This window comes from Ixodes scapularis, unplaced genomic scaffold (genome assembly GCF_016920785.2).
Source record: "Ixodes scapularis isolate PalLabHiFi unplaced genomic scaffold, ASM1692078v2 PGA_scaffold2__306_contigs__length_199485367, whole genome shotgun sequence".
NCBI classification, from domain to species: domain Eukaryota; kingdom Metazoa; phylum Arthropoda; class Arachnida; order Ixodida; family Ixodidae; genus Ixodes; species Ixodes scapularis.
This window is the reverse complement of record NW_024609857.1, coordinates 177,264,651-177,290,363: the sequence shown is the minus strand read 5'-3', so window position 1 is coordinate 177,290,363 and position 25,713 is coordinate 177,264,651. Positions and strand designations below refer to the sequence as shown.

The window sequence follows — 25,713 nt, the reverse complement described above, 5'->3', positions numbered from 1 at the left end:
GCACCCCAATCCACTTCAAAAGAACTCGCCCAGCGGTCCTTCGAAGCCCTCTCTTGTGATGCGCGGTGAGCCGTGGCTGCCGCTGGGTTTGTCGGTGTTGAAGCTGCTGACGTTGAGGGAAGTGCACAGTTTTCAGTTTGCAGTTGGGACCCAGATTTTATGAGATGTAAAAGCTTCCTGATATGCAAGGTCTTGAGGAAAGGCTTTAAGTCCTGTTCTTCCAAGTATAGAAGGTCTTTTGCTGTACTGTATCCCTCCTCCACAAGGTGGGTCACCAGTGCGTCAAGTTGGCCATCGGGTATCTCGGGTACCAGTTGTGTTATAGTTGCCCTTACAGAGTCCATCTTTATTTTAGGGGAGAAATACAGTCAATGTGATTAGATTAAATTTCCTTTACTATCAAAAAAAAAAAAAAAAAAAGTGACAGGAGACACTAAGCTATTTTTATAAAGGCATTCTAAAGCGTTAAGGAGCCTGGCAAAGCATCACTGTGATGAGAACTACAGATATGCAAAACCCTGCATGAATACAGCGATCTGATCATGCAATCTGCATCTGGAGACTTTATACCCACACCTGAACTGTATCTTCGACTTTCTTTTCTACCGGTCATCCAAAGTGTTCCTTTATATTTCTCCTACATCATAAACACAAGCGTGAATTAAAAAAGATTCCCTCGCAGTCACACTTCATAAGCTGTTTGATTTTCTTTTTATTAAGATATTGCATCCACCAGTTCACTGTGGATACCCACAGATACACAGGGCTCTACAGGTAAGGAGTATATTCCACATCATGTTTCAAGGAAACCACATTCCTTGTTCCACAGGCATAAATGTGCAAAGGAGAAAAATCCAGAAGCTGACTGTAAGCCACACACAGAAAACTACCTCTGCAACAATTTACAATTTTCAGTCCCATGCTTGCCCATGTTGTTATTTTGCATGCCTCTAACGCAAACACAACCTTCCCGTTCTCAACGATACAGCAAACTATTTTGCCAGCCATTGGCTCCCTACACTGTTGGAAAAAAATTACCGACCCCGCCACATACTCTGTCCCTCGATACACCAATGTTTGACTAACTTCAGCAGCTGACAGTTGAATGCCACAGCTCACTACACCATCAGTGAGTTCTTTTGAATACATTCCCTCTACAAAAGACAATGCATGCTCTTGAAGCAATTCATCTGGAAAAAGCTTGCCCGCTCTGCAATATGACTGAAGCATCTCGTGCTTCCTTGCCATAGAGTAAGTAATATTTTTGAAATTTTGAGTGCTGCGTATGATTCGCTTAAAGTAGGAATGCTTGCTCTCAAAGCGAAGCGTTGACAAATGGCACAATGGACCGTATTCGTAGCAGAGGTCGGGGTAGTGCCTCAGATAATGATGTTTTGGTTTTAGAGCTATGCCAGGAAACAGATGTACCCTACGGGACAAATAGTCATCAATGAGAGCACGCAAGTACTCTATTTGAGTCACATGAAGTTGAGGCGATGCCAAGATGGTTACAATGTCTTTTAGGATGAGGTATAGCTGCCACGCCTCATCTTCCACATCTCTGACCTTGTCAAAGAGCAGGACGGGCAAAAATCTGACAAGATAAAATGTCTCTACTGCCTCTCCTCTACAGTTTCCTTCACAGGAAACTTTGCACGGCCGGTTCTTAGAGTCATGCCCCTTAAGCTTCATGTTCGCTATTCTTGAATTGAGTTCCTCAATGCTGAACCACTTCTTCTCAATGGCGAGTCTCCGAAGGATAAGCGATAGGTCATATGGGACTACACCCTCATATAGGTCGTGAGCAATGCACGGGGGCAGGCCAGACGTGGCATGAAAACTCAGGAGTGAGTTTAGGGATGAGTCAAACTTAACCCCAAGACATGAGTCTAGTCCTTCTTCCTTGATGCGCTTTAGACATTTTTCATAGCTCTCAGCCGTACGGCGAGGTCCCATCGATCTAAAATCGGCCATAAAGGCATCTCTTGTCACTTCGCAAAAGCGACAGAAATATTTTGACCTTGAAAACGACTCTACAAAGCCCCCTATCCCGTGGCTTCCGAGGTTGTCACCGAGACATGACAACAAGCCGCAGTTGTATCTGACTCCATTTACAGTAACACCATCTTTTTCAAGATCTGTAAGGTCTGATACAAGAGACTTCATCACAACATCATGTCCCACTTTTTGTAAGGTGGACTCATAGCACAACATTACTAACTGCATCGCATGAACTTTTGTCTGAGCGAATGGTGGCATGTTAGCGATGGTGTAGTACATCCCCAAGATTTTGTGTTTTTTTCTGGCAGATCCTAAAGGGTTAGCAACTTCAAATGCATCCTGAAATAATAGTAGCTGAATGGTGTTCTCACCAGCAATAAAAAAATTGGACTCTCCATAGAGCTTCCCATCAGTGATGTCTTGGAGAAAGCCAGGCTCCAGATCGTTTGTGCGAGAGAGTAGCTTCTGAACAGAAATGTCAGAAAGGAAAGCCTCTAGTGTTTCCTTCACTGGCACATAGTGAAAACTTCTAGCATGCGCACATTTAACCTCCACAGGGTCTATCACGGCAAAATTATTTCTGTAGAACTGGCTCCTCGAATGCATACTACGCAAGACCCCACTGTCTGGGCACAGAGGAGATTGCTCAGCTTTCAGTTCTGCCACAACTGCATGGCATACTTCTGCGCTGACATCGAAGCATTCCAGAACTCTACAAATGCCTGAAACTTTGCTGTCTTTAGCTACAGATTCAAGAAAGTACATCTCATTGGCAATACTCTGGACAACTGATGCAGGCACTAGGTGCATTGCTTCCAACTTCATAAAAAACAAGGCCAGATGTGTTGTTTCTAACGATGCCTCACCAGGGCCCTCACAAGATGTGTTTGCCTGTTCAGCACTGTGCGCGAATGAAAGAGACTCACTGTTCTCCATGTCAGTTCTAGGTTGTGCACCATCACTATCATAATCATGTTGACTGTATGACGATGGGGGTTTTGCCTGGTGACTATGACAGCGACTCATGTGCGCCGAGAATGTATTTGAGTTCTGAAACTGCCTTCTGCAGTTTTCCATGAAGCAACTTGTCTTGAGGCCTGAACTGATGTGGCCTTTGATATGTTTGGTCATTTCCAGTCTGCTCCAAACCTTTTGTGAGCAGAATGCGTGAGGGCAAACATATTCTCTCCCGTCGTGATGAGATTTCTGCCCACTGTGACATTTTGACGTGTGCACTCTTAGGGCATTGAATGAGCGGAAAGACCTGCTACACCATTCTTTCAAGCAGGGCAAACTTAGGTTGTGACTTGTTGAATGAAGCCTATAGTGTCTCTCATAGTGATACAAGTTTTTCTGTCGCAGCTTGCACACATGGCAACTGTACATGATGCAGTTTTAATGATGTGAACTTCCGGCCTGAAATGGGAGAGTTTTTGAAATAAGAAATAACATAACCGATGAATACTGCCATAATGCTGTGCTTATGTAACCAACGGCAGAGGTTCATAAAGTATCAAATGTCCAGAAGAGACAGATTCCTATACTGAAAGTGTGCGTTAAATGTGTTCATTTGACATCCTGGTTTAATTGACCCAGCTTTTCATTAGTCAACAATCCAAAAATAGCAAAATGTTTGTCGAATCTGTGTTACATTTAAATTGTAGAACAGGTGTCCCACTGTACAAGCTATTTTGATGTCTGTGGGCTTGTTTCAATTCCAAAAGTTAACTACAAATGTCTGGGTAAAAAAGAGAAACATTAGATGCCTGCAGTAATTACCACAGAGGAGAGAGTACGTGAATTAGCCATCCGCATGTTATGGTTGCTAGTGATTTGGCTTCAAATTGCGCTGCTCTAGCATGATTCACAAGAAAGTTACAACTCCGCAGAGAGTGAAATACCACCACCGCTGAAGGGCAAAACTTCTTTTTTGCCTATAAAACACATGGTTTGGAGTGTTGCCCAATTTAAAAGAGCAGCACGCTGGCATATGGCCCTTTGATGTTTGAGCACACTCCTCTATGGAAGTTATCAGGTGGTGTATACATACCTTCAGACTATGGTGATGGCAATTACGGTGCAGGCCTCGCTTGCGACCACCACTGGACAGAGGGACGCAGAGCCAGGCAGAGCCCTGCTGTAGGTCTGGGTAAAAAAGAGAAACATTAGACGCCTGCAGTAATTACCACAGAGGAGAGAGTATGTGAATTAGCCATCCACATGTTATGGTTGCTATTGATTTGGCTTCAAATTGCGCTGCTCTAGCATGATTCACAAGAAAGTTACAACACCGCAGAGAGTGAAATACCACCACCGCAGACCGCTGAAGTGCAAAACTTCTTTTTTTCCTATAAAACACATGGTTTGGAGTGTTGCCCAATTTAAAAGAGCAGCACGCTGGCATTTGGCCCTTTGATGTTTGAGCACACTCCTCTGTGGAAGAAGTCAAGTGGTGTATACGTACCTTCAGAGTATGGTGATGGCAATTACGGTGCAGGCCTCGCTTGCGACCACCACTGGACAGAGGGACGCAGAGCCAGGCAGAGCCCTGCTGTAGGTCTGGGTAAAAAAGAGAAACATTAGACGCCTGCAGTAATTACCACAGAGGAGAGAGTATGTGAATTAGCCATCCGCATGTTATGGTTGCTATTGATTTGGCTTCAAATTGCGCTGCTCTAGCATGATTCACAAGAAAGTTACAACTCCGCAGAGAGTGAAATACCACCACCGCTGAAGGGCAAAACTTTTTTTTTGCCTATAAAACACATGGTTTGGAGTGTTGCCCAATTTAAAAGAGCAGCACGCTGGCATATGGCCCTTTGATGTTTGAGCACACTCCTCTGTGGAAGTTGTCAGGTGGTGTATACATACCTTCAGACTATGGTGATGGCAATTACGGTGCAGGCCTCGCTTGCGACCACCACTGGACAGAGGGACGCAGAGCCAGGCAGAGCCCTGCTGTAGGTCTGGGTAAAAAAGAGAAACATTAGACGCCTGCAGTAATTACCACAGAGGAGAGAGTATGTGAATTAGCCATCCCCATGTTATGGTTGCTGGTGATTTGGCTTCAAATTGCGCTGCTCTAGCATGATTCACAAGAAAGTTACAACTCCACAGAGAGTGAAATACCACCACCGCAGACCGCTCAAGTGCAAAACTTCTTTTTTGCCTATAAAACACATGGTTTGGAGTGTTGCCCAATTTAAAAGAGCAGCACGCTGGCATTTGGCCCTTTAATGTTTGAGCACACTCCTCTATGGAAGTAGTCAAGTGGTGTATACATACCTTCAGACTATGGTGATGGCAATAACGGTGCAGGCCTCGCTTGCGACCACCACCGGACAGAGGGACATAAAGAGCCCTTCTGTAGGTCTGGGGAAACAGAGAAAAATTAGGCGCGCGAAATAATTTCCAGGGAGGACGGGGCGAAAGCCCTTTCTGTTAAATTACCATCAGCATGTTATGCTGATTTTAATGACTGAGCTCTAACTGTCGGTTCCCGAACATGATTGACAGGGAAGTTATGGCTCAAAAGACAGTGAACACTGACGGCAGGGTTCGTTTAACTTTCTAGCGTAAGCAACAAGTGCTTTAAAGTACTGTATTTTCCGGTCTAAAGACCCTAGGAGCCAATTTTGCCTAAAAAATAAGTTTCGTTTGGATAGTTGGTGCTCAATGCATAGTCCGCAGGGCAAAACGTAGGCTGAAATGCTAACATCCATAGTCTGTCAGTCCACACCTCTCGCACAAAAGATATTTGCAGACGAAAGTCTGGATTTTCTTGTGCACCTCTCCTGGGTGAACCGCAGAGCTCTCAGCTTGACCCACATTGACCGCTTGCAGGCATCCAAGCGAGCAGTGTGTCACACGCAAGGCATAGAAAGCCTGAGCAACAGATTGAAAGTGTGACGTTCACTTCTTAATCCCGGCATAAAACATTCGAAAATCTGCAAGCCAATCAGACCAGTCTGGTGCTAACGAAGGATCTAGAAACAAAAATTATTGCATAGTATAACCCGTATCTGTAGATAGTGTGCACAACATAAAAAAACAACTTTTATTCATGCATAGTCTGCAGACTATAGACCAGAAAATATGCACTGTCTGATTCCAAAGAGCTGCACACTTCCGTTTTGCCTTTTGATGTTTGGCCTACTTATACCAACACACTCATTGATAGAGTTAGTCAAGTGGTGTACACATAATTTGAGATGTTGCTGATGTCAGTTATACTACATGACTCACTTTCCGCCATAACATAACACAGGGTCACATAGCCACACAAAACAGTGAGATATGTTTGGGTAAAAAAAAAGTTATGAAAAACAAATTAATATTATGTACACGCTTGAATTTGCATGGACCAGGTAACGGAAACCTTTTTGAATTTACCGTCCGCATAAATGTACTCGGTGTGACTGTAAACGCTGGCACGTTTAGCACGCTGGCAAAATTTGCAGCTGGCGATGAACGATATAATTGCGATGAAGATTTATTTTTACAAATTAAATGACCAATTACCCAGATTAACAAATATTTTAAAATGAAGAAACGTTTATTTATGAAAGATCTACATTACACAAAAAAAAAAGGTTGCACCTGTTTTTTTTGTTTTTTTTTCGTCTTGCTTATTCGTTTGGGCGTCCCCAGAACGAAATGGGAAAAACAACCGTTCGTCCGGTTGTTTTTCCTGATAACATGACATCAAAAGTACTGCTAGCGAAATGGATACGATCGCTGTCGCGGCTGTGACGAACACGGCGGCATAAACATCGAAACCGAAATGTCGCGAGTGAATATACATACGTCAACCGCGCGAGCCTATGCAGAACCACTACGCAGCGAATTTTTTTCAACCGCTCTACGCGCTCCACCTCCTTGGGCACATCAGTTAGTCTCCCGATCTACAAGCGCAACACACAGAGAGATCGCTCGCGATTTACAAGGGGCACAGGAATTCACTCGGCGAGCTATCCAGATTTGCAAAAAGAAGGCACTAACATTGTTCCGAGAAATGCACAATTTTTCAAACGCCTCGATCAAATCATTATTTAACGCGATTATTTTGCTGGACACCAGCCTCTTGTAGGATAGAGGCTTCTTTTTTGCATTCAGTACTACATTACCGGAGCCGACGGCAACGAAAATATGCACGGTAGCCGTTCTTGTTCTGTTTTTAAGATTCCACGGCTTCAGAGTTGACGAATAAGAGAAAAAACATAATACTCTTGGCTCAAAAATGTTTGTATGACCAGTTTCAGGTAAGCACGTTTGAAATTTGAACCTTTAAAGACACGCCAAATGTATTGGATTTTAAATACAAGAGTTATTCAAAAGGACGCACTCACACTCGGTCCTCATGCAGCACCGCAGACACTACCGACGGCAATGCAGAGCGGGGACCAGTAGCACTTTGGAGTACAGATTTCAAAAAGCTCCATCCTTCTTTTTATGCCTTTCGATGTTTCTTTGAAGCAATAAAGTAGTGTTCACATACCTTTGGACGTCGCTCCGCCAGGAACGAACGGAGGGAACGGCGCGATACAGCCAAACAGGCCACGCCAAAAACCACGAGGCTTCGATTGCTGTGCGAAAGGGTAAAGTGCTATCGGAAACAATAAGAGCGTGAACGCGCTTCCGCAGTGACAAGCGGAGGCGCGTTCACGCTCATATTGTCTCCGATATTACATAGAAAGTTTGCTGGAGTGGTGCATACCTTTGGACGTCGCTTCCCGCAAGGAACGAATGGAGGGAACGGCTTACAAGGCAACGCCAAAAACCACGAGGTTGTGATTGCCGCGCGAACGTAAAGAGAAAGTTTGTTAGTACGTCCTACACGCGGCGGTACTGGCGGTACATGAACAAACGCGACGACGCGCCGGAAAGGGAGAGGGGGGCCTCCGGGCGTCGAGCACGGGTCGGGTTCGCCCTTCTCTGCGCATGCTCGGCGTCCTGGCGCCTGGCATGCTCCCCTGGCTCTCGGCTCGCCGCGCGCGCTTTTCGCCCCGTTCACTCCGAGAAACGATCACAACTCGTCTTTTAAAAATACGAAAGCGCGTCGTATTTTTTGATTGTGAAAATGCACGTATATTTTACGTACATTTTTTACAGTGTAGACTATTTTTCTGCATAAGGTTAGCAACAAAAAATAAGACGAAGACTAGTAGACAGGATGGCAACCAAGCAAAATACAATGCTGGTTTTAAATATTGCACTATCCTGATTTAACTTCACCCGAACTAATCCGTAGCTTCAGAATGCTCTTCATGTATCGGTGCAAAGCTGGGTTAAAGGACGAGACGACGACGCCGGGACAGTCGCGCTGGCTGCGCAATCAATTATCGCGTCACGTGCCTCGCGCGCCCAAACTTGGCCTCCATTAAATAACAACGTGGTCTCACCGTCACCACATCTGTACGGTTCGTTCCTACCAACCGCAAATCCTCCCTATATATCCTTCCCTTGTATGTTTTTTGTCTTCAGGAAGGGCGACGCCAGGCAGGCGCCCGTGGGTGTTCAAGGCATCCAGAAGCTACGTCATTATCATCATCATCATCAACAGCTGAACCGGCGGGATCGCTACGCTGACGTCGCTGAAAAGGCTGAAGGCGGTGGAGTCTTTTATAACAAGGTCTTCCGTAGGAGGTCCTTCGAGATCAGGAGTGCGTGCTGTTCCGTAACACCTACTTCGTTCCTTCTTGTGAAGAAGAAAGGGGACATGAGCAAAAGGCAAATTTAATAGGAATCCAAACAGAACCAGCAAAACTAAATAATAATCCAACTCGCAAAGAGTACGCAAACAGGACTATAGAAGAAATGGCAGAGGGCAAATTGCTTAGCTATTAGTTTATGAGGATATGTACGAAGGCCGTACCATATTGATTTACAGTCAATTATTTTGCTGTGATACAGGCCACATAGAGGTCGGAAGATATGCCACCTTCTCATTAGACTCTTCTTAGAACTTACTGATTTTACACCATTTGCGTTGCAGTTTTTTCATGCCATGCTAACCCCTTATTGGAAGTGCATCGCACATAAGCCTGGACAGCTGCTTCCAGCTCACCAATGGCATCTTCGCTGGTTTTGTTTTATGGTCCCGCAGTGGTGATAGCCATTGGGGGCCAGATCAGAACGAACCTATGCATGATGAAAAACTGAAAGGGCGTACGACGCGTTTGAAAGATAGCTGAACCTCGCCAAGTGCCGCCGATTACGGCGTCGCGTTCACTCACGTGAAGCAATGACTGGGGGCCGCCTAGTCCGATTCGGCAATTCTAACGCGTCGATTGACCTGTTTGACCTTTAGTCGTGCATGGGCACGGCCTCGATCAGTCTCCCAGTGATTACCACGTTTTTGATGATGTGATAACACCTATGCGAGGACGCCATATCGCGGCCTCTGCGAATCTGAATGCAGCTGTCCAGGTGGAGGTGCGATGCGTCTCCAAAAATTGGCTCTGCCAGCGCATGGAATTATGCCAAACAGCTCGTGCAAGTGCATTCGGCTACAAGAGAGTCTGTTAAGAAAGTGGACAAATCTGCCAACCTCAATGGAACGCTATCCCCCCAAAAATAATGAAGTGTAAATCAATTTGGTACGCCTTTTGTACTAAAACAAAACAATGAGGTGCACGTGCAGTTACCAAAATAACCATTAAGTGAAACGTTTCGTTTACAGGATATCGGCGCATTAATCGCTAAAGGGTAACTGAAAAAAAAAATGTTTTTTTTTAACAACCCAATTGGGACAAGCGTGCCTCAAGACAATTGTTCCGCGAAAAAAAAAAATACAATATTTATTGCACGGGACTGATTTTAGTTTGCGGCTATTTCGTCTGTTTTAAATCGCGCGCCAAAAAGTGGGTATTACACGTCACGGAGTGGCTGCTAAACGTCACGGACTGGATGCTACACGTCACGGAGCGACATCCGATAGCAACTCTTCTCATTGGCTAAGAGTTTGATTGACAGCTTAGATCTTGGTTGTTCAAACCTTTGTTATATATCGTAATTTCCTTTTGAGCGGCATATTTCTACGTTTAAAGAATAATCCATGCAATTAGAGTCATTATTCTTTTTAAATGGTTTACGAGACGGGCACTCCCGTTTGTATTCATACCATAACAAACATAAGCTTTGCCATTTTTTCATGGCCGCCGAAGTCTCTGCTCCCGCCTGTCTCGCCTACCTCAATAGTCGTTTCGCCGAAGTGATCACTGTTTTGTGTTGACCCAGGTGCTTGTTGTTTGCTTTCTTAGCGTTTTCTTTTGCTTGCGCATGTAAATGTTTTTTTTTGTTTCTTTTTTTAGGTGTCAGCTCCTTTAATTCGGCACCGTTGCTCTGCAAAGTGGATTCAGATGAGTGATCGCGACAACCGGGCGTTCGTAGCGACAAACGTCCAGGAATGTTCTCTTCATTTCGAGATTTGCACTGGGGGCATCGAACGTCCGCGACTGAGACACAGCTGTTACGTAGAAAACCTCGCACACCCAGATTATTACGTAAAGCAGTTCGTAAGCTTTCGGACGTCCGAATTCTGCGGTAGCCGACAGATTTTTTTCCTCGGCTTCTGAACCATCTTACGTAAAGTTGTTTTAAATTGTATGTGTACCGTTATCGTAAATCTTGGCTTGTGATTGCACCTTTGTAGATCATCTTATTCGTTTTGCTGGAGACGCAAACGACGTACATTACAAAATGTTTTGCACATCCCGCACATCTGGTAAAAGCACTCCCCCAGTCACCTTGCGAAAAGGGCGAAACACCGAGTTCTACTTTCCTGACTTCCCAGTCTTTTACCTGCTTTAGAGCAGTTTATACCTGCTAGTAGGTATGACTACTGAAACTGCGACTTGAAACCAGGGGCAGTGTCAGATAGAAAAGAGGCAAAGTTGGGAAAGCCTGCTCGCCCTCCACAATTTCTGAACTCTCAAGTGATTGTACCATAACAAATGCACCAACGCCTGTTCCCAAAATAAAAAAAAAGCACTATGTTCACTAGGTAACTAATGGTCTCAGTTCATGCATCTGTGGGCAGGTATTAAATCTTGCCCAACTTTATTCACTCCGCATGATGAGCGTAGGTAACTCGCACGAGATTTACCGGAAAATATCGGTGGCGACTTGTTTCCTTGAAATTCTGTATAACCGGTCGTTTGCAGGACCGAATCATCTGCGCGAGCGGTGTGCGCCGTTGTGGAAACACGTCGCTGTGCAAACGCAGTCCAGCAACACGAAGCGTAAAAACGGCAGATTTAGGACAACAATCCGAAGTCCAATGTTCAATTAAAACGACGTAATTTTGTTGAAAACGCCAGCGCCTTTCTACTCGCGGTATGCATCGGGAATCTTCAACATTTTGAAACGGAACAAAGGAAGATATACTTTTAAAGACGCTCGCTGCGTCCTCCCGGACCAGCTGGACCGGATCAGCTTGCGACGATGGGACTGAACCCGTTGAACCTGAACCCCACAACAACCGATTTGAGCTCCGTGTTAGTGTGAGTTTCTACTTCCAAGCAGCGCACCACACCTCGAACGTTTCAGTTCTTTGTCGCATCGCCGTGTTGCACCAAACAGAACGAGATCGCCGTAGTCAACGCTGTCATGGACGTTGGCTTGTGGTTGCGCACTCGTGGACCTTTTGATTCCCTTCGCTTTCAAAGCAGACACGACGATTACGGATGATACTTTCCTTCTTTCGGGAACATCACAGGGGCACTTCTTTGGTCACGTCTTCACTACATGTCCTCGCAAACTCCGGAGCTTCTGGCGTGCTGTCAAACCAAAACAATACCGGCGCTATGTCGAACGTGCGTTGTTGCCAGATTTTCTCCGACCAAACAAAAACAACGAAAGCAAACCGGCTCTAGCTTCCAGCGTACATCGGCGGCACCTTCCGCACCTTCCCCCCATTCCTGCCCCCTCTTCTCTTCCTCTTCCTCTTCCCCTCCCCCCGATCCCGAAAGTCGCGTCGCTGCGTACGACTCCGCAGCCAAGTAAATCCAAGAGTGAGAGGCGGAGTAGGGTGACCACCTTCCTGCTAGCAAAATGCGGGATACGCTGACCTTGGGGAAAGGGGGGGGAGGTTGTAATAAAAGAGCGGTATGACATTTCGGCTGTGGCAACAGCAAAAAAAGGAACTTAGTGCGCAGTCGGGCTGGTGGAAATTTACCATTCTGCCTTTTAACCAGAGACTAGGGCAGGTGGAGGAAAATGGTTTTTCCGCCTTCTGCCCCGGTCTCAGGTTAAAAAACATAATGGAAAAATAACTATACGAGTAAAGTTACCAACACACGCCACGAAATGCGGCTCCTGTAACACATTTGATATCCTGTCTTGTCTGAGAGCATATCATACAGCTGCAAATTGTGTCCCGGCATTTAAGCTCAAATAATTTTAACCACAAGTGACATTGTATGAGTTGAAAACATAAAATCGACTGCAACATAACTCAATGCATCAAACGATAAAAGAAGCAGTAGCTTCTTCTATCGTTTTGAAAACGAGAAGAATCTTCTCGTTTTCTGTCGATTCGTATTTTTACCAACATGCTCCTCCACAAATTTCGAATCTTACGTTGTTGTTTTTTACCGTTGTGAGTTGCAGTCTTCTTGTCTTGTGTGATCGTCTTTACTAAAATAAATTAATAAAAAAAAGTTTCCGCAGCAACCTTTTCGCATTGACGCAGCACGATTTGAAAATAATTAAAATAATTTATTTTCAACTTTTGGTGGGCAATTGTTCGTTGCAATATTTTGCCACCAAGGGAAGAGAGGCACAACGGCCCATGCGCGTCATATCTCTTGCAAAAACGACGATCACTTCCCACAATTCTTTGATAGAAAATGGTGTACTATCGCGATTCAGACGTTCACCAGCGATCTCCGCGTTTCCCTGTGCCCCGTTGTTCGGCAGCGCCATAGGCTGTGTAGTGAGTTTTACCACAGTGTGAAATGCGGGACATTTTGAAGATTTTGATATTTCTTGCGGGACGCGGGACACGAGCCCTCGATGCGGGACAGTCCCGCGAGTCGCGGGACGGGTGTTCACCCTAGGGCGGGGCGAACTACTCCTCCGCGCTTGTCGAAAGAGCGTGAGTTTCAAATGCGGAGAGGTTCTGACTCCGACTAAATTACGTCCTGTGGCGTAAATATTTCTACAAACGAAATGTATGTTTTGCGGAAGATTTGTTTTCCGACATGCTTGTCCCAACTAGGCTGTTTAAAAAAACACTTGTTAATCTTTGCAGTTACCCTTTAAGGAGAAAGCTTGCAGCGCTAAAATCTGACCGTGTCAAGTGAATATCCGGAAGAAAATATCTACCTTTATATAAAACCTTTATTCCCGCAAAGACGCGCACAAAAAAGAAGAGAAAGTAAGACCAGCAATACAGTCTTCCAATATCACTTTCCAAATGGCAAAAGTTACGTACCCCATCGGCCAAACCGCCGTATGGCACGAATCTTTCCACACGAGGAGTATCAATCGTGTGCGCTACTAATTGTTCACGCAGTGAGCAAACAGACCGATTTGAGAGTGCAACTTTTTAAACAATTTTGCTATGGTTTCTTTTGAGTCCGGAAAACAGGATAGGTTTTCTCTTTATAGTAGCAAGACATACACTGCAGCCTTTTCTTGAATGTAAAAAGATTATAGCAACAAAATCTTTCTTTTTCATTAATGAGCGTACCTAAAACAAACAAAAAAAAATATAATATCAAGGTGACCTAATAAAGCCACTTAATTAACAAGATATACTACCTATGTTTTTTTTTGTTTTTTTAATTTGTTATGGTTTAGGACATAATCAAACTTGTGCGTAGCTCAAATACTCTACTCAAGATACTGTATTTCAAATACTTTTTGAAGTGTCTTGGTATCTTCCAAGTATTTGATACTCTGTTTTAATCACATTTGTGAGTATCTTAAACTTGTTATCTGAAATACATTTTTGAAATTCCTTCATTTTCCAAGTTTTTCGGTATCAAGTGACGTGGGCGTGGCACGAGCAAATTTGAACATTCTTTCGAGCAACCAAATCCCGTTGCTAGCGCCGATTAGCTAAGGTGACTTTGATTGAGCTCGTGAAGACATCGCTTTTTGCCGATTGTGACTCATATTTCAGCCCAAAGTTCGTACAATGAAAGTTTTCCTTTCGCCTTCTCAAAGGCGCCTTTTGATTCCTGGAATTTCCCCCGAAAAATCCTCATACAAAAGGGGTGGTTTTACGGAAGTTACGATTGCCCCTCTGAGGCGTAACGAAGACCGGGAAGCGACCTACGACAACAATGCAGACTTCAATGTCAAGAAGATAACAAAAAAAAAAAAAAAGGGAAGTGGACACACAAAAAAAGACATTTTTGTTTTGCTTGTAGTATATTTGGCGCTACTGCAAAACGTCTAAGCGTTCTTTTGTTTATTTTCTTTTTTGTCAGTCCGTCACTTATTGCTCTCGCGAACACTGTCTGTAAGCGAACACCAATAAGCAGAGAACAGGACAGGAAACGAACTAAAAGCTGAATGACCTCTAATATTCCCAACAAAGCTGACCCCAACGCTGAGTGCCTCTCTGAACGCAACCTACTTGAAGAAGGTGGACTACTGCCGTGGCTATTATGTGGGTTCTCTTTGTTATCCATCCACTCATATCCGTATCCCAAGTTTGTTTATAGTGAACTCCCCATACAGGGAATATGGATTGTAGTTACACGATGCGTCTAAGGCAGGGGCAGATCCAGACCTCCATTTTTGGGGAGGCGGTTCCTCGGTGTAAAGCGGCGGGGGGGGGGAGGGGGAAGTGCGTATATTTTTTGTGGGGTTATTGTTTTTACTTAACTCTGATAACATAATTTAGATCTTGAGAGCTTTTGTATCGGTTTACCTGTCGGGGATGAACTCTTTGAATTAAAACCTTTAGGGTGACCACGCTAGAGGTAAGTATATAGAAAATTGTTGTGGCGCTATCCTTTCTGAACACCATGATGTAAGGAATTTTGTAGTTCATAGGAAACGCGATTACTCCATTCGCGTGGCAACGCGCTAGAAATAGAAAAAGAAGTTTAACTACTGGGGATGAATGTTTGGTGCTATAGCGGCTGTCACAATCGAAGACAGTGTAACTTGATGGCTCAAATATCCCCGGCAGGGTTACAACTTTTGGGCTCCTTTGCGTGAATATTTGTATATTCTCGTTACACCCGCAGAGCATGTACCTTTACCAACTATAGGGAGGAAGTTCATACAGCTAATGACAATGCGAAAAACGTTTTAATCTAAAACTCGGCTGTTCTTTGAGATTAAGCTGTTCTTTGAGATTAAGCTTGGCATAGTAGTTAGAACTTTATATTCAGTGCCAAAATGCAGAACGTGGTTTTAAAACATACTCTCATTGTCGCCGGTTGCTTCAATGGAGCGAGTACGTTGCAAACAAGCGACAAAAGTGGCCCGGCGGCTTCGACGCTGCTCGCGGCGTCAAAACACTGTTGATGCAGCGAGCGAAACGAACGCTGCCAGGCAAGTTGTCGGTTGTTCGCCGTATATTTGGAATGTCCAGAGCGCAGCACATGCGGCATTGCCAACCCAAACTCGTGTTTTCGCGTGTTCTGGATGCAACTCAAGAGAACGAAAGCGAATAATTGTTGAATATTTTTGGAAGCATGTTGCAGTTCGGCAACTACAACTTTTAAACTTAGACAAGACCATAAACCAGCAATGAATCGTTCCAAATTATTTTCAATTGTACTTCCTCTGGATATTTTTTGTATGAAAGGAACACTCACTTGTTTCTGGGTAGTTACCTCATTCGTCAGGGTCGAGAGGACAGGTGCAGAGATATGATGGGGCAGAGCGGTTGTCCGGTCGGCGTATCTCAACTGGGCTAAAGGCCGATCACGACTGCAGCATGGATATTTAAGAGTCGGTGTTCACTCGAACGGGCACAGGCACTGTCTATTTAATTTATGTATAGTCGCATCTTTGAAAGGGCTCGTTTTCCCCAAGACCCTAGGTAATGAATTCGAAGGCGCAGTTGCAAACCAGCAAGCCCGCCTCTTTTCCGTTCGACACACACATATTCGCTCCTGCAAAGCCGCGCGAGAGCTCTGCCGACAATCCACAGAAACCGCGTTTAACTCGAAAAGTAAAGACGGCACCAAGGGGAGACAAGGCGTAGCGGGCGCCTTTTCTAAAATATGTCCCGCCACCCTAAGTTGAAACGGCATTGTATACAAATAAATGCCTACGGCGTCGGCTTGAGGACCCCGTGTAAGCAGCCTCCAGCCTTTAGAGTGCTCGTACCGTTTATCTTTCTTTTATTAGCTTCCCGCCACGAGAAGTCGTACCGCAGGCCGTATGAAGCCCATTAGAGGAAACATCTCCCCCTTCTGGCGCTCGTCGGCTTCTTTCTGTATTCCGCGCTGCGGCGCTGATCCTCAGTGAGGGATGGAGGCGAGGACGAAAGCGGGCTTATGTTTAAGCCAAGGTCGTGGGGAAGTCCGAAGCGTCTTCAGGAGAAGCTCAGACACAGACTACACTGTACCCAGAGCATTTGCTTCCTCTCAGTTGAGAAGAAAAGCAATTGGTCACCTGGTTGTACAAGCTGCATCCCCCCCCCCCTCCCCCCCCCCCCCCCCGGGAACGTCTCCTCCTGGTACGTCCCCTCCGCACTTCCTTAGGCAATGAGCACACCCTGCCAATAAGATACCTTTAGTGAGCCCGTGGGCGACAGCATCTCAAAGCAAGCCAAAAGAGACATGCCAAAGGATAAGCCCACAACCACGAAGAAACCATCAAACGAAAAGTGATGAAAAGGCGGCCGCTGGAGAGGAAGGATAATCCGCTGTGTATAGGATCGTACCATTGAGGAAGGCTGCTTGGCGTCTGCGTTTGGGAGCTTTCAGAGCACAAATTTTTCGCAGACAACCTCCAAAGAGAGAGAGGGAGAGAGAGAGGGAGACAGAGAGAGAGAAAGGGGACTAGATATGTTGAAGGTATTTTCCCCCGTGCTCGACGTGCTGGCCTTGTTTGGAAGTGTGCCTGCAGTCGAGGACCCTAATATTTGGTGCGCCTCCCCACTGTCTCTCCACTCCGAAACTCCTGGCGCCGTCCCTGTCGAGAAGACGTACCGTGACCTTGACGGAGATAAACCCCACTTTGGAGGCGCCCAGCAGGCGCGTCCACCAACTGCTGTTTTAATCTTTTGTCCCTCGCGTCGATTGCTTACGTTTGTTCTTCGAGCTGACGAAGAACCCCGGGGAGGGGGAGTTGCCTGGCGAGGCGTATGGGGGGGGGGGGGGGGGGGCGATCGCCCCCACCGCCCCCCCCCCCCCCCCCCCTGGATCTGCCACTGGTCTAAGGTGCGCCGCAGGACGTGATATTAAGCGATGTCACTATTGACGAGGCGCTCTGACCCGTTTGTTGCACCCACATCTCGGTGTTTACTCAACACAAGGCCTGTGCACATGCCAACAGCCCTTGTGGGCATGTTCATGTCACCTTTTTGTAAAAGAGCGCGGGGCACAAAGTTATGTAAAACTACTAAAAAATTGCAAAGTGATGTTAAGTGCCGGATCTCTCCTGAAAGCAGTTGTCAGAGCATGCGAGCGTGACCCACTTGGGCTTTTGTGCTGAGCTGGGCACTGTGCATGCTGTATTGTTTATGCAGGCCGGAGTGGTAATAAGAGTCCTCCTCCCCCTCACCGGAAAACACGAACTCCAGCCGCGTTCGATTTTGTCAGCCGCGCGCTGAGTCATTGCTATTCAATGTCTCTTTTCGTGTAGTTTCAAAGTTAACCGCTTGGGGCGCCACGGTCTGATCTTTTCCCCATTAAGCGACCTCTTTCTTGTTGTCGCAGAAATGTTTTGTAACATGTATCAGTGATATTACCACGCGCGTTGCCGAGCGAGCGCGTGGCCGAATGGTTACCGCGCTTGGCTCTCGCGCGGAGGCTCCGGGTTCGATACCAGGATGCGGACTCCTCTTTTATTTATTCTTTCAACTTGACATACTCGTAAGTTCGAGAACATTGTCGTCTGATTCAGTTACAAATGTTCTACGCGCCGAACGTTCTACGCCGAATGGTCCAGAAACCCACACGAGTACAAAAGGTGCTCCGGAGTCAGTCTCGCCCCCAGCGCTCGATCATGCTGTTTCGCCGACATCGACGCCTGCGACGCTAGCCTTTCTCAGATATTTTGTCTTGGGCACAAGTTCGTCCCATTAAGCGTTTAGTTTCTTCAGTTATTCGCGGCCTCATCATTTGTCATTCTTGACAATATCCTGCTCCTCATAGTTGGACTGCATGAAATAGCCCTACCATACTTTTTTTTTCTTTTCCGTTTTGTATTGTTGTGTGCTAATAAACCATTCTGGTAACAAAGATTTGCGCAGCTCTATAATTTTCGTTGTGAGTGACGTCGATACAAATTACGCAATGCGAAACTATCTTCAAAAGTAATTGAATTAGAGTTCTAAGTATTTGTACTCTACTCAAGATAGTTTACAGTGAAGGTAACTTGAGTAGTATTTTAAATACTTTATGAAGGGGGTATTTAGTAACTTAACTTAGATACTTTTATCGAGTATTTTGTGCAACAATGGGACATCTGCAGCAGTGCCCCACACAGGTCTGACCCATTGGCCACTTCCGCGGTGCAGCACGGCCCACTCGTCCGCCCGTGCGTCCGGAGCGGCACGAGACGTGCGACGACGACATGGACTGCCGGCGCTCTTCGAGCCAGATCTGCATCAAGCGGGCACGGGAGCCCAAGGGCCGCTGCCAGTGCCCCTTCTACCGCCCCGTCGAGGTCGCCTTCAACGGAGTCGTGCGCTGCGTCACCGGTGAGTCGCCTTTCGCCTCTCTCGGCTGGGTTCGAGCGTCGCATCTTCCCTAAAAACAAGGCCGTAGTGTTCTACGTCACGTACCGGAGGTCAATCCGGGTCACAGGTTGGTAACGGATGTGGCCGCAGCGTTTGGGTCTGTGTCCTTACAGGTACAACACTAGCCCCAGCCTACGCTGACGCAGCATCGGTGTCCAATCGTGACATTTTAATTTCTAAAATGAACGCATTCTCCAACTCAAACGGGTTATTTTAACCAGAAGAAGTGCACTTTAATTCATGCTCAAGCCGTCATCATCATCATCATCATTTATTGTTCCTTGAAGGCCCAGGGGGCATCATACAAGGGAGTGAACACATCAAAATTAAATAACACAAATATTTATCGACAAAAACACGCTGCAATCTAGTTATAGGTTAGAAAGAAATAAGCTAATGGCTGCAGAAAATTTCCTAGTGTCAGATAAGGGAAGAATTACGCCAGGCAGTGAGTTCCAGTCGTCAATGGCCAATGGTAAAGTAGACATTTGGTGAGTGACGGTTGTCGATGAAATTGGACGGAGTTTACAAGAATGGGCGAGACAAGGGAAAATGCGGTAAGGAGGCGATAGTAAACTCTGTCTGAGATGACTGTTGTAATAAAAGAGCCGATGAAGAAGAGAAAGACGAGACATCCTGCTAGAGGCCGCTGCCGTTGCTATCAGCAGTACGCATAGTACTGACGTCACCGGGCGCTCTATAAGAAGAGCACCGTCATACGCGCAGCCAGACCGCTGCCGGCCTCTGCGGAAATAAAGCTGTTTCGCAGTCCATCCTTCGTCTGGCCACTCCTTGCACCGCAGACATAACAACTGGCGACGAAGATGGGGGCAACAAAGCCAAGACGAAGGTGAGAAGCCTTGAAGCTGCGTCCAAACAGACAGCGAAACATCACCGCAAGCCGCTGGGTACTCGGCGACAGCAAGTTTCTCAAGATGGCATCCTCCAGTCATATCGGCCAAGTAGAAGCCTTCGATGAAACTGTGAGTGACTGGCAGTCTTATGAAGAAAGGTTGACGTCCTTTTTTCTGATCAACAAAATACCTGACGACCTCAAGGTGCATGCTTTTTTAAGCGTTATTGGGCCTAAAACGTACAGTCTCTTGAAGTCTTTGACGGCACCTGCCAAACCGTCAGAAAACACGCTAGAGCAACTAACCCAATTGCTGCGAAACCAGCTGTCACCGAGAGTATCAGTGATTGGAGAACGAGCGAAATTCCATCGCCGTAGTCAGTTGGAACACGAGAGTATCGCACAATATGTAGCGGAGCTCAGGAAGCTCTCTCAAACCTGTGAATTTGGCGGTTTCCTAGATGAGTCGCTGAGAGATCGGTTCGTGTGCGGTTTGTTCCGTGCGGACATACAGCGGTATTTGTTTGCAGAGGATAAAACGTTGACATTTCAAAAAGCCGTTGAACGCGCACTCGCGTTAGAAGAAGCTAAAAAAAATGTTCAGGAGGCGCACGCAAAAGAAAGGAGCGATGACTTGCACAAGATGAGTACCGAAGATTCCGCGAAAAGGAAACAGTCGTTCGAGTGTTATCGCTGTGGCTCTGATAAGCATTTCGCCCGGGCGTGTCCGCACATTGCAGATAAGTGCATGAATTGCGGCAAGAAGGGTCACGTTCAGCGTGCATGTCGGAGTGCCAAGAAGAAGACTGTTGGCGGAAAGAAGTGGGTCCGGACTCTTCAAAGCGACGACACATTCAACGTCAAGATGCTGTCACCGCAAAGCCGGCGACCCATCACCGTCGACGTGGAAGTTCAAGGAACTTCCTTGAGCATGGAATTGGACACGGGAGCCACGGTGTCCATAATACCGAAGCAGCAGTTCAAGAAATTTCAGCCTCCTTTGAAGCTTGAACCCACCGAGCTACGCCTCAAGACTTACACCGGGGAAGTCGTGCAACCCTGCGGTTTCGTCAAAGCGTCCGTAAGATACAAGGGTCAAGAGGACGTTCTACCCCTCTACGTAGTTGACCACAATGGCCCGCCTCTTTTGGGCCGCGAGTGGCTCACACGTCTTCGTCTGGACTGGGACAACATCTGCGGCGTACACAAGCTGTCGGACTCTCATCGGTCTGATGCAAGCAAGAAGTACGAGGCACGCCTAAAAGAACTTCAAGCCAAGTACAGCCGCATCTTCGACGGCACCCTTGGCAAGATAGAAGGTGAGCGAGCCACTTTATTTTTGAAAGAGCAACGTCCGAAGTTCCTCAAAGCGAGAAACGTGCCTTACGCACTCCGGTCGGCCGTAGAGGAAGAGTTGCAGAAGCTTGAACAAATGGGCGTCATTACGCAAGTGTCAACCAGTGAGTTTGCTACGCCTATTGTACCGGTAGTTAAAAAGGACGGCACCATACGTGTGTGCGGGGATTACAAAACAACGTTGAACCCTATCCTAGACACGGAGCAGTACCCCCTGCCCAAACTTGAGGAAATACTAGCTGCGCTCGCCGGAGGCAAATACTTTTCCAAGCTAGATCTTAGCAGGGCATACCAGCAGGTAGAGATGTCGGAGGACTCAAAAAAACTTCTCACACTAAACACGCACAAAGGGCTTTTTGCGGTGAACAGACTCCCTTTCAGAGTAGCGTCTGCGCCCGCGTTGTTCCAGCGCATTATGGACAACATACTTAAAGGACTACCGGGTGTCATATGCTACCTTGACGATATTCTCGTCACGGGAGCAACCGCTGAAGAACACCTCAGGAACCTTGAAGCCGTGTTTTGTACACTTCAGCAGAAAGGTGTTCGCGTCAAGCGTGAAAAATGTGAATTTTTCAAAGAAAGCCTGCAGTATCTGGGGCACATTATCAGCGAGACCGGCGTCAAGCCAAGCGAGGAAAAAGTTCAAGCGTTGCTGCATGCCCCAGCGCCTACTAACATCGCACAGTTGCGTTCACTGCTTGGACTGATAAATTACTATGGAAAATTCACGCCACGGCTAGCAACGCTGGCAAAGCCTTTCTACAGGTTACTACAGAAGGATGCTCCCTGGTGCTGGAATCGGAAATGTCAAGATGCCTTCCAAGCCATCAAGGAAATCTTGTCTTCGACGGAGGTGCTGGCACACTACGACCCGGCACGCCCGCTGCAGCTATCCTGCGATGCGTCTGCGTATGGTCTCGGCGCTGTGCTGTCGCACGTCATGAAAGATGGCACGGTAAGGCCAATTGCCTACGCTTCCCGAACATTATCAAAGGCTGAGGAAAACTATAGCCAGATTGAAAAGGAGGCGCTCGCCCTAATCTTTGGCGTCAAGAAATTCCACTTCTACATTTATGGTCGGGAGTTTACGTTGATTACTGATCATAAACCTTTGCAAGCGATCCTTGGGCCAAAGAGTGGGATCCCGGCAATAGCCGCCGCAAGACTGCAGAGGTGGGCGGTAACTCTGTCAGCCTACAAGTATAAACTTGCCTACAGGACGTCCGCAGAGAACGCGGACGCGGACTGTTTTTCACGACTTCCGTTGCAGTCCACAGAAGTAGACGACAGTCACGACGAGACGTTTTATACGCTGCGATTGGCATCTCTACCAGTCACCAGTAGGGACATCGCGCGTCATACAGAGCGTGATCCCGTCCTCAGCTTGGTCGTAGACTTCACCAAGAAGGGATGGCCATCACATCTTGATGATAAAGTGTTGAAGCCCTATTTTGACAGACGCAGGGAACTCACAGTCCACGAGCGGTGCCTGATGCATGGAATGAGAGTCGTCGTGCCCCCGAAACTTCAACAGCTGGTCCTGGAGGAGCTACACCAGGGACACCCAGGAATAGTGCGGAGCAAAGCACTCGCCCGAAGCTACGTATGGTGGCCCTCCTTGGAAACGGACTTGGAGAACCAAGTGAGACACTGCACGGCATGCCAACAGCAGCGCCACATGCCAGAAAAGGCACCATTGCACCCTTGGTCATGGCCGACACAACCGTGGTCACGGGTACATGTAGATTTTGCGGGCCCTCTTCGCGGTCGTATGCTACTAGTCATTGTAGACGCGCATTCTAAATGGCCGGAGGTTTTTGTCATGACGTCTACCACCGCAGAAGCGACGATAACAAAACTGCGCGATTTATTCGCTCGGTATGGGGCACCAGAAGCTCTGGTTAGTGACAACGGTGCGCAGTTTACATCGTCCGAGTTTAAAGAGTTCCTTAAAGAACAGGCAGTTCGACAGGTTCTCACTTCTGCATATCACCCCAGCAGCAATGGACTCGCAGAGAGATTTGTGCAAACCCTAAAGAACGCACTACGAAAAGGCCCTGCAACTGAAAGTATGGAGGAAACCTTGTCAAAGTTCTTAATGACATATCGCAACACTCCGCATGCGACGACTCAAGAAACCCCATCTTTTCTTTTTTTGGGTCGTCGGCCACGAACACGGTTGGATGCACTGAAGCCGGCTCTGGATCGTACTATCCGAGCACGTCAGTTTGAACAGACTTCACGGCGCAGGGGTGCTAACAGTGTGTTCGAAGTGGACGATGAAGTGTTCGTGCGTAATTTCAGGAGCGGCCCCACATGGTTCCACGCAACAGTACTGCAGCGGACGGGACCAGTGTCCTACGTGGTCAAGGTGCGGACACCGGATGGACTCCGTACTTGGAGGCGACACAAGGACCACCTGCGCTCAGCGTCTACTGCAGTGACAGCGCCGTCCCTTGTGGGGGAGGACGATACCGACACCATCTATCCTGCGTCTGAAGCCGACGTACCACCTCCGTCTACTGTCTCCGCAAGACAAGCGGTGCCCGTCACCCCCACTAACGCTGCGCCTCGGCGATACCCACAACGCCAGAGAAGACCCCCCGATCGCTATGAAGCCTCATGACGTTCCAAATTGCGGTGGAGGAAGTGCTAGAGGCCGCTGCCGTTGCTATCAGCAGTACGCATAGTACTGACGTCACCGGGCGCTCTATAAGAAGAGCACCGTCATACGCGCAGCCAGACCGCTGCCGGCCTCTGCGGAAATAAAGCTGTTTCGCAGTCCATCCTTCGTCTGGCCACTCCTTGCACCGCAGACATAACACATCCTGCGGCGGTGAGAAAGACTTTCAAGGTTAGCTTATTGGCGAAATCCTGATATGCTTGCGTAAGGGGAATAGTCAGAATAAATAAAACGGAGGGTTCTGCTTTGAACGGATTCCAGGTTGTTAGTTAGGTATGACTGCCACGATGACCATATGGAAGAAGGAAATTCTAGTTTAGTTCTGACCACGGTAGTATAAGCTAGTTTTTTTTTACTGGGGATGTAGCTTGTCTGAGGTTAGGGCGAAGAAATCCGAGAGTGAGGTTAGCATCGGCGATAACAGATGTTACGTGAGTGGTCCATGACAGGTCAGATGTCAGATGAATTCCTAGATATTTATGCAATGAACAAGCAGTTACTGGTATGCCAGAAAGGTGGTAAGAGGAGGATAGAACATGTGAACTGCGGGAAAAAGATACCGATTTACATTTATTAAAGTTTAAAGGCATTTGCCATTTATGACACCACTGAATTATAAGTTGGAGATCGTTCTGCAAGATTGGTTGATCGTGGCGTGAATGAATCGGTCTATAGATGACACAGTCATCGGCGAACAAACGTACTTCACAAGTGATGCCGTGGTGGAGGTCATTAATGTAGATTAAAAAAAAGAAGGGGGCCGAGGACGGTGCCTTCCCTATTGAAAAAGGCCAATATGAACTCGGCTTATTGGAAATACTGTATTCCAATGAAGTTGATGGAAACCAATAAAAACTTATTGTTATCCGATTAACCCAATACGCACGATGGGAATTCATATCGGAGCACAATATCCCGATATAGTATGTGGCTATTGGTATACAACAGGATATTGGAGCACAATATCCCGATATAACTTGCGGTTATTGGTATACAACACGATATCGAAGCGCAATATCCCGACAGAACTTACGGTTATTGGAATAGAATACGACACCGCGTGCATATTGGTGACCGACATGGACATACTGCGCGGCCACATGATATATAAATATCGGTCGTCGATCACGGGCCCAAAGGAGAATACAATATCGCGTGGATATATCTCAGAAGGAATTCCAAGTTACCAACATGAATTACGTCGGCATATACCGCGGACTAAGAGGATACGTAACACAGTCTTGATCGCCCGTGAAGCAACATGTGGATATCGGTACGCCCACATATACGACATCGCGTGAATGATATTGTAGAACAGCAGGAGTTACCATACGGCAATACGAGAGAGAACGATATTGGAGGTGGATACACACAGAACATAAACGTTCCGCGTTGCAAACACATTCACATTGATCGAAAGCGCAAGTGTACGTACGGCACACAGTACACACAGCCTCGAGCGCTTGAAATGCTAGACAACCACCAAACCATTCAGAATAACTAGCTGGGACACCCGCGACCTACCTTTCAATGAGAAAGCCCAATAACGACGTGCTCATTGGAGTGATCGTTTTCAAACAAATGTTTATTGCAGTTTTAATGCAACAAAAGTTAGGTTACCGATGTTGGAACCCAAATCGAACGCGATACGTGACAATGTCAGTTCGCACGATAAAATAATGAGGATTAATGGGCTTGACAGGTCACGTGCTTCTTACCCGCACATTTATCGATATTGACCCACCTTTCTGGGTAATCCTACGTCGTACACAAAATCCACAACCACACGCGAGCACATTTCACCGACCACTCTTCGTTGCCTGTTTCGCAAGATTCACACACTGTAAAAAACGACGGGAAAAATACGTGCATTTGCGCCATCAAACGATACGTTACAGACTCGTTTTATGAGAAATTTTTCCATCGTCAACCCGC

The 25,713-nt window shown here is 46.8% G+C and overlaps 2 protein-coding genes and 1 long non-coding RNA gene across 4 annotated transcripts in view; 2 read left to right on the top strand and 1 right to left on the bottom strand.

The window, feature by feature from the left end:
• Positions 1-9: 9 nt before the first annotated feature.
• On the bottom strand, positions 10-7,782 carry LOC121836851. 2 transcript variants are annotated; one of them, XR_006078039.1, is made up of 8 exons: positions 7,718-7,782; positions 7,499-7,586; positions 5,287-5,373; positions 4,873-4,967; positions 4,466-4,560; positions 4,052-4,146; positions 2,373-2,466; positions 10-344 (listed from the first exon to the last, which is right to left on the bottom strand). It is a non-coding gene; the product is annotated as an uncharacterized LOC121836851 (long non-coding RNA). The 2 variants fall into 2 exon arrangements; XR_006078040.1 differs by lacking the exon at positions 2,373-2,466 and having other exon boundaries at positions 7,718-7,781.
• Positions 7,783-8,467: 685 nt separating this feature from the next.
• Positions 8,468-25,713, top strand: part of LOC121045576 — a 32,075-nt gene continuing 14,829 nt past the window's right edge. The window contains exons 1-2 of the mRNA XM_040498531.1: positions 8,468-8,663; positions 18,662-18,844. Of these exons, the coding sequence (XP_040354465.1) occupies positions 8,468-8,663; positions 18,662-18,844 (379 nt within the window). The remainder of the gene's footprint in view (positions 8,664-18,661; positions 18,845-25,713) is intronic.
• On the top strand, positions 19,650-23,830 carry LOC120850294. The gene is made up of 3 exons (XM_040222746.2): positions 19,650-21,055; positions 21,836-22,737; positions 23,400-23,830. Exons 1-3 carry the CDS (start codon positions 19,819-19,821, stop codon positions 23,592-23,594), a joined length of 2,334 nt encoding a protein of 777 aa, XP_040078680.1. The 5' UTR covers positions 19,650-19,818; the 3' UTR covers positions 23,595-23,830.

Bases quoted from the DNA above. Each gene is read 5' to 3' on its own strand.
- LOC120850294 (XM_040222746.2), top strand. From the start codon at position 19,819: ATGGCATCCTCCAGTCATATCGGCCAAGTAGAAGCCTTCGATGAAACT. The intron at 21,056-21,835 runs GTGAGCGAGCCA...CGCCACGGCTAG, and splicing joins CACCCTTGGCAAGATAGAAG to CAACGCTGGCAAAGCCTTTC. The intron at 22,738-23,399 runs GTGAGACACTGC...GCGTAATTTCAG, and splicing joins AAACGGACTTGGAGAACCAA to GAGCGGCCCCACATGGTTCC.